Here is a 14,009-nt window from a genome sequence, read left to right as displayed (position 1 = left end):
GACGGGAGGACTCATTTCACACACAGGGATTGTGGCAGAGAGGACCTTTACAGGGTGACAGAGAGCTGTTAGCTGCCCCAGAGTTAATCTCTGCAATAGCCTCAGCATGGTAGGATCCTGCATGGGAGGAGTCATTCCCACACCAGTGAAATCACTGCCTCCTAGGCACAATATAATATTGGTATGTGCTTATGAAATTCTTCTCACTCTCCAAATCTTTCCTCTGAATCCCTCTGAGCAATAAATCTCAATCCTTCCACTTCCCCTTTTTCCCAGCATCCTTCTGGACGAGTGCAGGGCCAACGCACTCCATCTGCCCTGTCCTTTCAAGGCTGAACCTCTTCCAGACTCTCATCAGGGCGTTTCTGTCTCCTGGGCACCACTTCATTATTTGTCTATGATGAGGATCAGACTGAATCAGTGTTGGAAGGGTGGCTGGCCCCTTTTCCTGGCCTTCTGCTCCTGTGGTAGAAAGGAAAAGCAGATGGGAAACACCGATTTCTTGAAGTGTATGAGAAGTGGAAGGGAGGGCAGCGTGCACACTCCCCTCACACAGAGCGCACACATGCTGCACTTTGCGCTGCTTTTCTTGCCCAGTCTTTTTCCCAGACACATTCTGCTCTTGCCAGAGTCGGTCTAGAGGTAGGCAAGAATCATGTGGCTGAATTCCTTTCACAGCAAACCCAAAGGCTGCAGGATGCTATCCACATGTGACACGGTTGCAGCCTTTCCCACCGATCTGCTGAGTTTGACCTCGTATCATGCCCGAGGCTGTTTTCTGTCTGTGGGCAGGACTCTGAGCAAGCTGATCAGCTGTAGGTGTCCCTATTTGTTGCAGGGTAGTGGGACTAGATGGCCTTTAACGGTTCCTTCCAACTCCAATGATTCGATGATTCTATATGGGCTGCATGATGTTGATCATACTCAAATGTTTTCTATCACTGTCGAACTATCTGAGCTTTGTATGGAGTTGGTAATAAAGAATCTTATTGCTGATTTAATGGTATGACAGTTTTAAGCGTCTTCCAGATATTTCCTGTTATGTGATATCAGAGAGAGATTGTCTCATCATTTGAGAGGGATGATATTCTCCTTGGACATGCACGAGGAAGTCTCGGTTGAGCGTGGTCAGTGTCGAGTTATATTTCTATATTCCTACTTTGTCTCATCTAGAAAGTGAGCATCTACATTTTGCAGCTTTTGATATAGAAATTTTCCATTGGATTGCTTTTGCTCTGCAGAAGTAGCACCAGTAATGTGAAGATGTGCTGCTAAATAATCTCCACCAGACAAGTTAATGCCACATTAAGTGGTTTGATTCCTTGAGGTAGTACAAGAGGAGCAGGTATAAAATTTGCAGAGTGATTGAATTATCTTCAGAGCCGCACTGTCTGGCTAAGTAGCCAGATTTCCCCTAGTTCCGTAGTCAGCTTGGCATGCATGAATTCTGTAGTCTCTGCTTCACATTCAATTATTGTGTGAGCACACTCTCCGGCATCTTCTTTTCCTCCTTACATTTCTTTCTGTGTCAATTTTATTGACAAAAGCGGATGCGATGTCACATGCATTTAGGAAGAAAAAACAGTAGCAAAGGTTAAGCCAGGCTACTTACCAAGCACAGCTATAAAGGCAAATCATTTATAAGTGGAAGCTGGTTGCAGTCTTAACTCGAAGGTGATGCCATCTGCCATAATAAGTTGGCTGCATTTATGTTAAGATTATTAAATCCCCTAACATCCTAGCGAGGGACCTAGTAGTAGCATATCTGTTACGCAGATAAAGTGAAGTACTGAGTTAAATTATTTTCTCAAGAATGCACTGTTACTGGCAAGAACAGGATTCTATGATTCTTTTCGTCTGGGAATTTAAAAATGTAATAGAACTGGAATTCACATTGTATCTAAATAACGGAATTTCCTCTGGCTACCAATAGATTCCAACAGCAGTCAGAGTCTGAACATTGTGCATTGATTCTGAGAGTAAAAAATAATCTATATGTCATCACTGGTGAATTAGGAATATCAGCGATTTACAGTCTGTAACAGGGGAAAGTATCCTCACAGCTAGTGGCTGTTTTTCATGGTTTTTGGCATTTAAACCTATGATCTACCCTGTTATCCATTTTCTCGACTCATATTAAACAGCACTCTTCCTAGTATCACGTCAAAGTTGCACTGCTTTATTTTTGTTCAGGAAATCCCACTTTTCTGGAAAGAATGCTTTTCTTTCTTTTCCCCCTCCTAGTAATAGATACCAGTATCTGTACTGGGTTTCCGTGGGAAAGAATTTGGAAGGAAGGGGGAGCAGCAGGAGTGATCTCTGTGAAATATAAGGGATGTCTGTGATGATTACAGATGGTTTCAGGCCACTCCACGCTAAATCTATCTCAGGACCTAGGTGATTTTGTTAGCAGAGCTGCTGTTGAAAAGGAATGTAAGAAAGGACAGAAAGGACTTGACAGGGATACAGTGCGAGTGAAAAGGAACATGAGGAACATGGAGGTCGGAGAAGGAGGCATTTCACGGCGGGGCAGGCAACCCACACACGCATCACTCAAGAAGAGTTACTTCACCAATGGGACCACTGCCCACATGGATAAACCTCCTGCGTAAGGGAATACTTTGTGAGGACAGCAAGCATTCAGTAGCTGTGAATACTTACTCGCTTGCAAATTAATAAATAAAATTTAAATTGCAAATAAAATTTACTTGCAATAAATTGTTTCAAAACAAAGCCAGTGAATATGACTTCCCTGATCACTGACAACCTTCTGTTATGCATCAGTGACGCGACCTATGTGATATTAAGTACCCTGTGTGGGCTTGGCTTGACAACAGAGAAGGTGATTTATTTTGTAACTTTGTTTTGTGCATTTTTGTTTGTTTGTTTGTTTGAATACTTATACAGTCCTACAAATTGTGGCGTTGTACTTCAAGGTGAGTGTGTGGTCTGTATTTTATTACTTGTTCATCAGAATGTTAGAAAAGGTTAATAAATTGCACATGAATTCAGCAATGTGATCAGTGACTAACTTGAACACTCAGCTTTGCTGGGGATGTGAAAATTGCCAGATATACAGACGCATTGCTTGTACAGCGAGTACTTTTCCATCGCTGAAAAAATTTTTTTCAAAAGTAAACCTGATCCAAAATCACCCACTCGATCGGGCTGCCCGGAGCCCCATCCATTCCAGCCTCGAACACCTCTGGAAATGGGGCCATCATGACTTCTCCAGGCATCCTGTGCCAGTACCTCATCACCCCGAGTTAAAAAATCCTGCCCGTTAATATCTAAGTCTCCCCTCTCATAGTTTAGAGGCATTCCACTCCTGTCAGTATCAGGCTGTGGCTGAAATGTCAGCTGAAAAGTCAGGGCTGGAATCGGTGATTGATCATCTGGCAGGAAGGTGGGGCCGACTCAGGGGAGCTCAGGTGCATGCTATGTAGCTGAGTGCCTGGGAGGGGAGAGCCAGGATCTGCCCCTTCCCAGACCTCATTTAAGGGTTGGTGGTGGAGGTGTGAGCACCTTGCTGGAAGTTCTGGCCTCCCAGAGGCTTTCTGAGGGTAAGCGGGTCCTTTTGTGTCCTTCTGATTTGTGGCAGCTCCTGTGTTTGGGCTTGTCATCATTTGCTGCAGTCTGGGACTTTGCCACCCAGCTTTTGTTGCTGTACTTTCAGTTGTGTTGTAGCATTACACAGACCACACAGGAAGCAGGTCTTCCTCCTGTTTATAACCACCCTTCAAGTGCTAGAAGCCCACAGTGAGGCCTTTTCTTTTCCAAGATAAATAAACCCAACTCCCTCAACTTTTTTGTTTTGTTTTTTTCTGATAGGAGAGGTGCTGCACCCCTGGCTCATCTTTGTGCCCTTCCTCTGAACCCCCTCCAGCAGGTGCATGTTATTTCTTGCACCAGGGGGTGCAGCACAGGAGTCCATCTGGGGTTTATTAAAAATAAAGGCATAATTCCAGTCACTAGAGAGTCACCTGACAAGCATGACTTACTTATCAAATGTGGTGGAGAGCAGTGTGGGCATCGCATCAGGCGGTCCCTTTGGCACTCTAGGTTGCATGTTATCGAGCCCCATGGACCTGAGGCAAAGTGTGAGGCAAAAAAACTCGTTGAGCACCTCAGCATTCCCTATGTCCTGTAGCCTGCCGGTTTCCTGTTGTCTGAACTGGGTTTCTACTTCTGGGGGCTGGAGAACTCTCATCCTCTCAGAAAGGAATCCTTAAGAAGTTTTTTTTATGCTCTTTTATAATTAATTCTGCATTTGAGGAAATAACATATATATATATATATGTACACATGTAGATACTTATATATATATGTACATATATGTATATAGATACACACACATATATTTTGTTCTGAAATTTTTGTCTGTTTCTGCAGGTGGGTCTTAATGGCGTGAATCTTGTATACAAAGAAAGACTTCCTCGAGTATGGATTGTACTGCATTGTTAACAACTTGGGCTGCATAAGAAGGTATGTTCCTTGATTTTTCTTTTTTTTAATTATAAATGTTGGTGAAATACTATGAGTTGGAGCACTGCCATTGCAAATTTACATCTGGAAATCAGATTGGTTAGAAATCAGTTAGTTCCTGAGGATGCAGCAGTTACATTTATTTTAAGAGGTAGATGATTGATCGCCCTGTCTGGGAACAGAGCAAATTCTTCCTGCAGCTTTTCTAAGTGAGACCTCAGAGTTTGCCTTTTATCTTAGTGTAAGTAACTGTGAAGAGGATTCAGCGAGTCAGACCGTGAGTTCAGGCATGTACTCTTATGTTTGATGGTCTTAATTTATCAGACTGCTGTTAAACAGGAAAAAAAAAAAGTCTGTCTACCCATCCGTCTCAACAGCCATCTTCCCCAGCAGTACTGACCAGGGAGCTCAGTGTTCTTGGAGCTTTTGCCAGGCTAGCGAAGTTTGTGGGCTCTCATCTCTGGGGAAACATACTGAGAAAGATAAGCAGTTCTGTCGGACCTCTCAAGTCCAGTGTGTCTGAATAGCTTATATTGTAAGCACTAAGATTTGCAGAACTGTAAGGGATTTGCAAAGTCAGGGTGTGAACTGCTGATGGAGCACCTGGAGCAAGAGCCAAGTCAGGCTTGGGAGCACAGGTGAAGGCAGATGGTGGGAAGGGAAGGAACAGAACTGGGCTCCTCCCCTCTTTTTAACCCTCATTTGAGAGCTGACTGCCACAGAGGAAGGATCTCTTTTAGGAGTTCTCTCCTTTGTGGTGTTCTTCTGCAAGCCTAGATCTTCAGAGAAGGGTGAGTGTTCTTGTTTTTGTGTCATCATCTTCTCATTGTGCTAATCCCGGGGCAGTGACAAAGATGAGATTTGAAATCTTGCTCTTTCCTTACTTTTTCTCCTTAATACCACTGTTTTTTGTTAAGTTCTTGTGAACCTATGAACCACTGAGTAAGGCTAAAATGGTTAAGGAAGTTAATAAGAGCTCCTGTTGTTCTTGTGCTGCGTAGTTTTATTTTTTTGTCTTTTCAAAGTAAAAGATCTCCTTGGTTTGACTTCTCATGGATTAGGTTTGGAGGGAGGAATGTATCTTCTCAGCTTGGCGATCTGAGTTGATGGACTCTGGATTTTGTTAACATGTGTGAGCATAGAAACTGGAAAAGAGTGGAGCTCCCTCACGTGCCACGTGACAAGGGATAGGTGCTTTATATAAGCAATGACAGAACAAAGGTCAGATTACAGTAATTGCTCACTGTTGAACGCTGTTTGTTGCTGACAAGCTTAGGTGAAGTTTGGATCAGGGTTTTGTTTCTGAGCTGTGATACAAAGTTAAAAAACAAAAAAGAAAGCAAAGCCTTTTTTCTCTTCACTGAAGGAGGATTGCGCTCATACAGCCATGCCTCCAGCTAAAGTAAAGGTGAAGGGAGTTTATAATGGCATTTGCAATGAAAGATCTTACAGAGACCTGCGTGTGTGTTGGAAGCTCTTTTCTGAAGAAGAGATCTACTCAGGGATATGATTTAGCAGAGGTTTTTTAGAGATGGGGTACTGGTTAGGCTGCGGTTGGACTTGATGATCTTCAAGGTCTTTTGCAACCTGGGTAATTCTATGATTCTATGAACAGGGGCACCCAGGAAATACATGTCAAATGATTAGAGGTTTTTTTTTGTTTGTTTTGTTTTGTTTTTTTTTTTTTTTGTTGTTGTTGTTTTTTTAAGTAGTGTTAGGCTTTATAGCTGCAAACCAAACTTTTTGTGCAGCCATTGTGGATATTAAAGGTAGGATACACACTGATTATGTTACTGTGCCAAATATATGAACTGTAAAATGACTTGGATTGTAGCAGTTAGAAACATCCAACTTTGAGTGGGAGAAAAATCTTCACTCATAGCTATGAATGTATTACTGATTTAAGATGGATCTTATTTATTTTATTTCTTTATTAGAGGGATGCATCCATTAAATGCAACTGTCTATTAGGTCCTAATTCACTAGTTGCAGTTTTTTCTGTTTTTTAAAGTTTCCTGCAAGTTTAACACTTCTCTGATCCATCCTACTGTTTGAGAGAACACCTCTGTTGCACAAGGGAAATGTATTCAGTTGTGATTTAGTTCCAAGTGTGTGTTATCTCTTCAAATAGGTGATGGGACCTGGAAACCACATCCCATGTCAAATATATAGAATGTTTGAGAATAGATGTTAGCATATATGAGATCACAGATAGTGTCAAGTTCAGTAAGAGCAAGCACCTGGGTCTGGCCCATACCAGCTGTATACACAGACAGGGCTGAGACCAGAGTGTTGCCCTGCAGAAAGCAATTGCAGTCAGCAGAAAGTTAAACTAGAGGCAGCAGCGTGCACCAGCCATCAAGTGGGGCCAACCATATCCCCCTCTGGGGATGCATCAGGTCCAGCACTACCAGCAAAGAAAAGGAAGGGACCATCCCACTCCACAGCACTGTGGCCTCACATTGAGTTCTCTGTTCAGTTCTGGGAGGTACAGCCTAAAACAAAAGAGATATAAAGGGCTCAGAAAACATTCAACATTCAGAGCTAGGTGGTGGTGGTGGTCCCTTCTGACATGGGATGCTGTCTCATTGTGCAAACCCAACCAAACAACACTTCACTGAGTTAGTATATTAGTGTCTTCATGTACTTTTCCTTTCTTCTCTGCAGACACTCCTTTGGAAAACAAGCCTCCATTCCATTTATCAGGAGGAGCAACACATAGGGCACCTGACACCATCATGGTGAACAAGTGATTAAACTAACCCAGTAACTATCTGAAATTGTTTAAGTCAAATGATTAGGAAAGCAGCACTAACTCAAACTCCACTTCCCATCCAGAATTGTCTACACATAGCACTTTGTAGATAAAGTTGAAATAATTATAGATTATCTCTAACTTATTTCTATTAGAGTATTAAGAATATACATTACATATAGTGACTTTGTTGTATTTCTGTATTTTATCTTATTTATTGCACCATGTATGAGTCTCTATGAGCTCATCTTAATAAAGGAAAGCAGAAACAAGACAGCCACACCACACTTGCTGTAGAAAACTTTGAAAAATATTTTTTATTGATTTACATGTCTTTTTCTTTTACAGTGCACACAGTGACAAACAGGCAGTTGCCAAAGGGGTCCTTTTCCTCCCTTTCTGCATTCACCAAGATAAAGAACATCAGCAGTAAGAGAACAAGGCCCGAGCACAGAAACAGGCAGCATATAGCAGTAAGTACAGATTTACATTGTTTTATTGTAAACACTTTAATGTAAACATTGTTTTAATCACAAATGCTTGAGTCACACTTTAGCACATATTCTTTGGCATCCCACTTTCTGCAAGCAATGCAGAACATTCATGCCTGCAGTAGAACTAGTCTTTCCAAAAAGCTTTCAGGAGCCAATAATTCTTCTATGAGGAGACGTTGTCATTCACTTCACACCTTGCAGGTAACTGTTGCTTTCTCTTTCAGCAGGACACAGGACTCAGCGAGCTGTCTGCTACCTTCAGGACCAAAGACAACAGCACAAATCAGCCATCACTACACAGGAGCCACTCAAGGACACAGAGGAGAGGCCACTTCACCAGGGAGGACTCTCCACCCCACACCAGGGAGCCCCAAGAGGGGCTCCCCCCATACCCCCACTCAGGGGAGCCCCGATAGCCAGGAGGGGCTCCCCCCATACCCCCACTCAGGGGGGCCCCGATAGCCAGGAGGGGCCCCCCCCATACCCCCACTCAGGGGGGCCCCAATAGCCAGGAGGGGCCCCCCCCACACCCCCACACAGGGGGGCCCCATCACCAGGAGGGCCCCCCCCAGCCAGGGCTGCCCCAGCCCTGGCAGAGAGGCAGGGATGCTGTCACACAGCCACCCACCACCCCCAAAAAAATTCTATTATCTCTTTAGAGATAGTGCAAAAATCAGGGTCTAGCACCAATACAAGGGGGAGAGGCCTGGCTCACACTAAGTGTGAGCCAAGCCTCTCCCCCAGCCATCAACTACCAACAAACAGAATCAAAAAAAGTAAAGACATAAAAAGACAGAAAAAGAAAAAGAAAAGAGAAAAAAGTAAAGACAGAAAAAGAGAAAAAGAAAAAGAGGAAAAAAGTAAGAGAGGAAAAAAGTAAAAGAGAAAAAAGTAAAGACAAAAAGGGGAAAAGAAAAAGAGGAAAAAAGTAAAGACAGAAAAAGAGAAAGAAAAGAGAAAAAAAGTAAAGACAAAAAGAGGAAAAAAGTAAGAGAAAGAGGAAAAAAGTAAAGACAGAAAAAGGGAAAAAGAAAAAGAGGAAAAAAGTAAAGACAGAAAAAAAGAAAAGAGAAAAAAGTAAAGACAGAAAAAGGGAAAAAGAAAAAGAGGAAAAAAGTAAGAGAGGAAAAAAGTAAAGACAGAAAAAGAGAAAGAAAAGAGAAAAAAGTAAAGACAAAAAGAGGAAAAAAGTAAGAGAAAGAGGAAAAAAGTAAAGACAGAAAAAGAGAAAAGAGAAAAAGAGGAAAAAACGTAAGAGAAAGAGGAAAAAAGTAAAGACAGAAAAAGAGAAAGAAAAGGGAAAAAAGTAAAGAGAAAAAGAGGAAAAGGACAGAAAAAGAGAAAGACAAAAAAGGGAAAAAAGTAAAGAGAAGAGGAAAAGTAAAGGCAGAAAAAGAGGAAGAAAAGTAAAGGCAGAAAAAGAGGAAGAAAAGTAAAGGCAGAAAAAGAGAAAGAAAAGTAAAGGCAGAAAAAGAGAAAGAAAAGTAAAGGCAGAAAAAGAGAAAGAAAAGTAAAGGCAGAAAAAGAGAAAGAAAAGTAAAGGCAGAAAAAGAGAAAGAAAAGTAAAGGCAGAAAAAGAGAAAGAAAAGTAAAGGCAGAAAAAGAGAAAGAAAAGTAAAGGCAGAAAAAGAGAAAGAAAAGTAAAGGCAGAAAAAGAGAAAGAAAAGTAAAGGCAGAAAAAGAGAAAGAAAAGTAAAGGCAGAAAAAGAGAAAGAAAAGTAAAGGCAGAAAAAGAGAAAGACAAAAGGGAAAAAAGAAAAGAGAAAAAGACAAAAGGAGAAAAAAGTAAAGAGAAAAAAAGGGGAAAAAAAAGAGAAAAAGAAAAAAGAAAAGAAAGTAAAGACAAAAAAGGGAGAAAAAAGTAAAGAGATAAAGAGAAAGTAAAGACAGAAAAAGAGAAAGAAAAGGGAAAAAAGTAAAGAGAAAAAGAAAAAAAGTAAAGACCTCTTACCTCACGTAATCCAAATGCTGACCCTGAAACCTCAACACCGCTCCGGTCTCACCAGCTGTTCTGCCACAACTCCACAATAGAAGATCACGCCCCTGAAGTTAAAAAAAAAAAGTGTGGAGGGGAAAAAAAAAAAAAAAAAGGGAAACAAGCCCATCCCGTCCCGCTCTCCCCCACCACTTGAGAGAGCAGAAGGCCCTTCTCAGGCAGCTCAGCGACACACCTACGTGAGCCCCAAGAAGAGAAAACTTACATAGTGCCTCTCAAACACTCACTACCTCTGCCATCTCACTGGTTCCAGATAATGACGGGCTCCGTGGTGGCCTCTGCAGAACCTGCAACAAGACAAAATGTTTTCAGCATCCCTTTGCGTTGCTTCTTACTCCCACTAACCTGAAAAAAAAAATAAATAAAAACACCTCCCGCTGCTGCTGACTGGAAAACTTTCCCTTCCCTAGCTGTCCCCGACAAGAAAAAACTCCTCGCGAGTGCCGCTGGCTCGCCGCCTCCGCCGTCTCAACACTTCGGGATGACGAGAGGCTCCGTCGCAGCCTTCGCTCGGCCTGAAAAAGAAGAGAACCTGTTTCTGCAGCCCTTTGCGCTGTTTCTTATTCCCAGCGGCGCCGAGGCTACGCAAATACGGCCTCATCCTTCTCGCTCTTACAGAGAAGATCGGTGGCCGACACTGCGCTAGGACTCGGGGAACCGAGCGGCAGCCGCCGCCGACGAGATACCGGCTCCGAGAAGCCGGGGGACCCGACGGGTGCCCCGTGCCGTCCGCCGAACGCAGTGCCGGGAGAGCCCGGAGGCCGCTTCCGATGTCCGGTGCTTACCTGAACGCCCCACCGGAGCTCGCTCGTCTTCACACGGAAACATTTCACCGCAGCCTAAAACAAAACAACAAAGAAAGTCACACAAAATCCCATTTTCTAGTTTAAAAAGCACCCCCTCAAAAGCAGCATCTCTCGACCCTTTTTAGCCCCAGCGATGCCGAGATCGGACGACGCGACGCGCTCCGCTCCGACTTCCAGCAGCAATGAATCCCAGGAGCCTTCTGACAGCGGCCGGCCGCCTCCGGCGGAGCTTAAGAGGCGTTGGGGGCGTATACGTCCCGGGCTGCGAACGAGGCGCAGCTGTGCCCGGGCGGCCGCGGCCCCGCGGCACCTGAGGGTCGTTGCCTCGTTAGAGCCAGCCGGGTTCGTTAGGGCCGGCCGGGGAACTTGACAGCTAGACACGTGGACTCTCGATCTGAATTAGGGACTTAAACTTCACTTTCAATTACAGTTTGGTACGCGCTTCTTCTCGCCTCATTGCGAGATTCACAAATAAGTTACATAATTGTGCCTAAATCACACGGATCGCTTTGCATGTCACACGACACCCTCCCGAAGAGCGTCCCCAGCCTTCAGTTTCCGGAGGCCCCCGCTGCGTGCTGTCTCTGCTCCGCCTGTGAGATCTATCGCCCAAAGCTACTTTTGAACTACGTGTAGTATAAACTTTTTCATGAAAAGATCTGTAATTCCATATAATAAATACGAGATTGCCCTAAGAAGTTGCCGGCGGGTTCCTCTCGAACCGCTTTGTGCCTACAAATCGCCGGGTGATTTAAAGCCGCTGAAAGGCTGCGGTGAATAAGACGGAATGGGCGAACTGTCAAGAAGGTACACAAGGGGACCTGCGTGTGCTAATGCGGGATGAAAAAGGCCAGAGATGTGCTCCTCTGACGGCATCCTCCTTCAGCTCGTGCAGATAGCCCCACACGGAGAAGTGTGGAGGTCTGGGGTGGGTTCCCCACCGGATGACAAGCCATCTACTTCATCCTGACCCAGTGCTGCAAACCAGTCCCCGCTTCTTGTCTTTGGTGGTCAGCAGTCCGCCCCAACAACCACGTATGGTAGGGCTCCGGACTCATCTTGCACATACACATCTCCATCTGCGTGCTGTGCTGCAGCATCGGGTCATTGTTTTTCTTTCTATACATGCTCTAATTGCACAATATTGGCCAAGGAGAGTTGCAACTGTGGATGTATTCACTCGCTGCTTAATGATGCTTGCGTAATTGGTGACATATGGGATTTTAATGAAGACTACATGCAGTATGCTGTTTGTCTAATGAGAAACTTAAAGTGCATCTTTTTGTAGTTCATCACGTGATCGCTAAGAGGGCTGGAATTATTGGTAGAAAAAGCTTACGTTTCTTTTCAAGGAGGTACGAGAGCTAAGGACTCTGAAATGTACCTACTCTTGATCTAAACAAGAGTTTCTAAAAGTTCAGCAACCGTTGTCTTGAAGAGAGTGAAACCTCTCACCTGTGATAAATTATAAATATTGTACTGTCTATACAAAAAGGAGTTCTCAACAGTGACCGCTTATTCAGGATCCACACAAACCTACAAACAACCCACAGCCTGCTTTTGATTGAAGATTTATTTCCTCAGACATCGTAGGTACATGCTGGCTGTATTTGTTATTTCCTGAACTTCTTTTGACACACTGTAGACTTCTGCATGTAAAGTAAGGCCCAGGAAAGTCAGAAACACTGACTCTCCTGTCCTGAGGCAATGCTTATTAGCCCAGCCTCTGAGATGCTGCTTGCACCTTTAGAAGCCTAGTTTCACCTTAGGATGCATGTATCAAAAAGTTAATATTTTGTATACAGAAAAATATGTCTAGATAAAGTACAATGATTAACTGATGGCCTACTCTAGGCGTATACATTCAAATGAGTCCTCTCTGGATTTCTACTGGATTGTGCCATGAACGCAAGAATAAGGCGAGCAATGCAGCTTTTTAAAGGTACCTAACAGATTACTTTAAGGTCACAAAAATTCATATACTTTTGGGAAATGTTATCAACCCCATTTTCGGATTAGAGAACAATCCAGTAAATTAAACCAGCTGCTATTGTTAATCCCATGTCACATGAAGTATGACAGAAGAGAACACAGAAGTTTTGTATCAAGCTTTGGTAGAGCGCTCTCACGGCTGTAATAGGATAGAGCTCTCCGTAGCCAAGCAGAGGGCTAAAGGAAACGAACTGCACTAATGAAATCATCTAACCCATTGGCAAATGAATAAGAAGAGTGATTTTCAGCCCGATACAAACTTAAAGTGTGGGTTATAAGGTGAGGGATGGTGTAGCACGTGAGCGTGCGTTTTGTAGGACAAGAGGGTAGATAGCCGGCTGGCTTATTGTCTCACCTGGAGTAAGCCAAAGAAATTAGCCCTTTTTCTGGAGAGGCCGACTGGTGTTTTTGTTTTTTTTTTTCCAAAATAGAAGATATTCTAAATCCACAAATATAATTCGGTGAGAAGAGGCCAAATTTGGGCCTGTCAACTTTGACACATCCCTTAAAAGATTCCAAATGATAGAAATGGTGTGTAAGAGAGTCGTAACAAAGGAGAGGTTTTCAGTTCTTTTAACAGAGTGCTACATAATCACACTTTCTTGCGGAAGCATTCAGTGTGAAGATCTGTCAATAGAAATCTCAAACTGTGAATATACAATTGAGCTTTATTATCCCTTTGTTATTTTGTAACTACATAGGTATGACAGACAGAAACTGATTTTAAAAGAAATTCACAATTGTCAGCGTGTCACATGCATGAATCCCACTGCAGGAAGTTTTTCTGTAAAGCAGCATCTTCGGGTAGGTGCACCAAATGCTGTATTTTTACAAAACGTTTTTGCTCATAGAAATGCTCAAGCTCTTAATTTAAAGAGAATGAACACGCTAACATTTAGTTGCAGCCCCATGCAGTAGACACACGGTGCTCTGTCTCACACGGTGCGGAAGACGTGGAACAGCACAGTTACAAGTAACGGATAAAAGGTGATAAGGAGACAGGGTATGTAGGGAAGCCCTCAGTTCAACCATTTCCCAAGGCACTCTCAGGGGCACACAGACATAAGTGAATAACTGCGTTGTAAAGCAAGAAGCATCTCTTTGAAAGTTCTTTGGCTCTAGAAGGAGTACAGCAAAATGGCGTGCAGAGATCTTCAAACCCACACATACCAGCGGGACTAGTTGTGTACCTTCATTTCTTAAGGACTGCTGGTGATTCAGAGCTCATCAGTTTATCACCCCATTAATAGTTGCTCTCCTTGGCCGGGCCTGACAACATGCCACGCAAATTGTGGAGAGATTTGGCAGTGTTTACTAAACTTCTGAATTCTGTCTTTCATGAGAGGTTAAAGGGAGAAAATTCTGCCTGAGGGCACTTTTGTGCTTAGGGGCTAACTTTATTTTGTGTCCAAGATGATTTGTGATTAATCTGTGTCTGGGTTTCAGGGAAGGTATGTTGGCTGCGTTTCCTCTGCCAGAAC

The 14,009-nt window shown here is 43.3% G+C and overlaps 1 protein-coding gene across 1 annotated transcript; it reads right to left on the bottom strand.

Moving 5' to 3' along the window:
- Nucleotides 1-7,547: 7,547 nt before the first annotated feature.
- Nucleotides 7,548-11,412, bottom strand: LOC140254837 (uncharacterized). Its single transcript, XM_072341906.1, has 7 exons — nt 11,273-11,412; nt 10,656-10,930; nt 10,516-10,571; nt 10,102-10,245; nt 9,958-10,017; nt 9,686-9,777; nt 7,548-7,990 (listed from the first exon to the last, which is right to left on the bottom strand). Exons 1-7 carry the CDS (start codon nt 11,410-11,412, stop codon nt 7,987-7,989), a joined length of 771 nt encoding a protein of 256 aa, XP_072198007.1. The 3' UTR covers nt 7,548-7,986.
- Nucleotides 11,413-14,009: the final 2,597 nt, after the last annotated feature.

This window comes from Excalfactoria chinensis, chromosome 7, assembly GCF_039878825.1.
Source record: "Excalfactoria chinensis isolate bCotChi1 chromosome 7, bCotChi1.hap2, whole genome shotgun sequence".
NCBI lineage: Eukaryota > Metazoa > Chordata > Aves > Galliformes > Phasianidae > Excalfactoria > Excalfactoria chinensis.
Note: the sequence above shows the minus strand (reverse complement) of the source record. Positions and strands in the feature narration are given on the sequence as shown.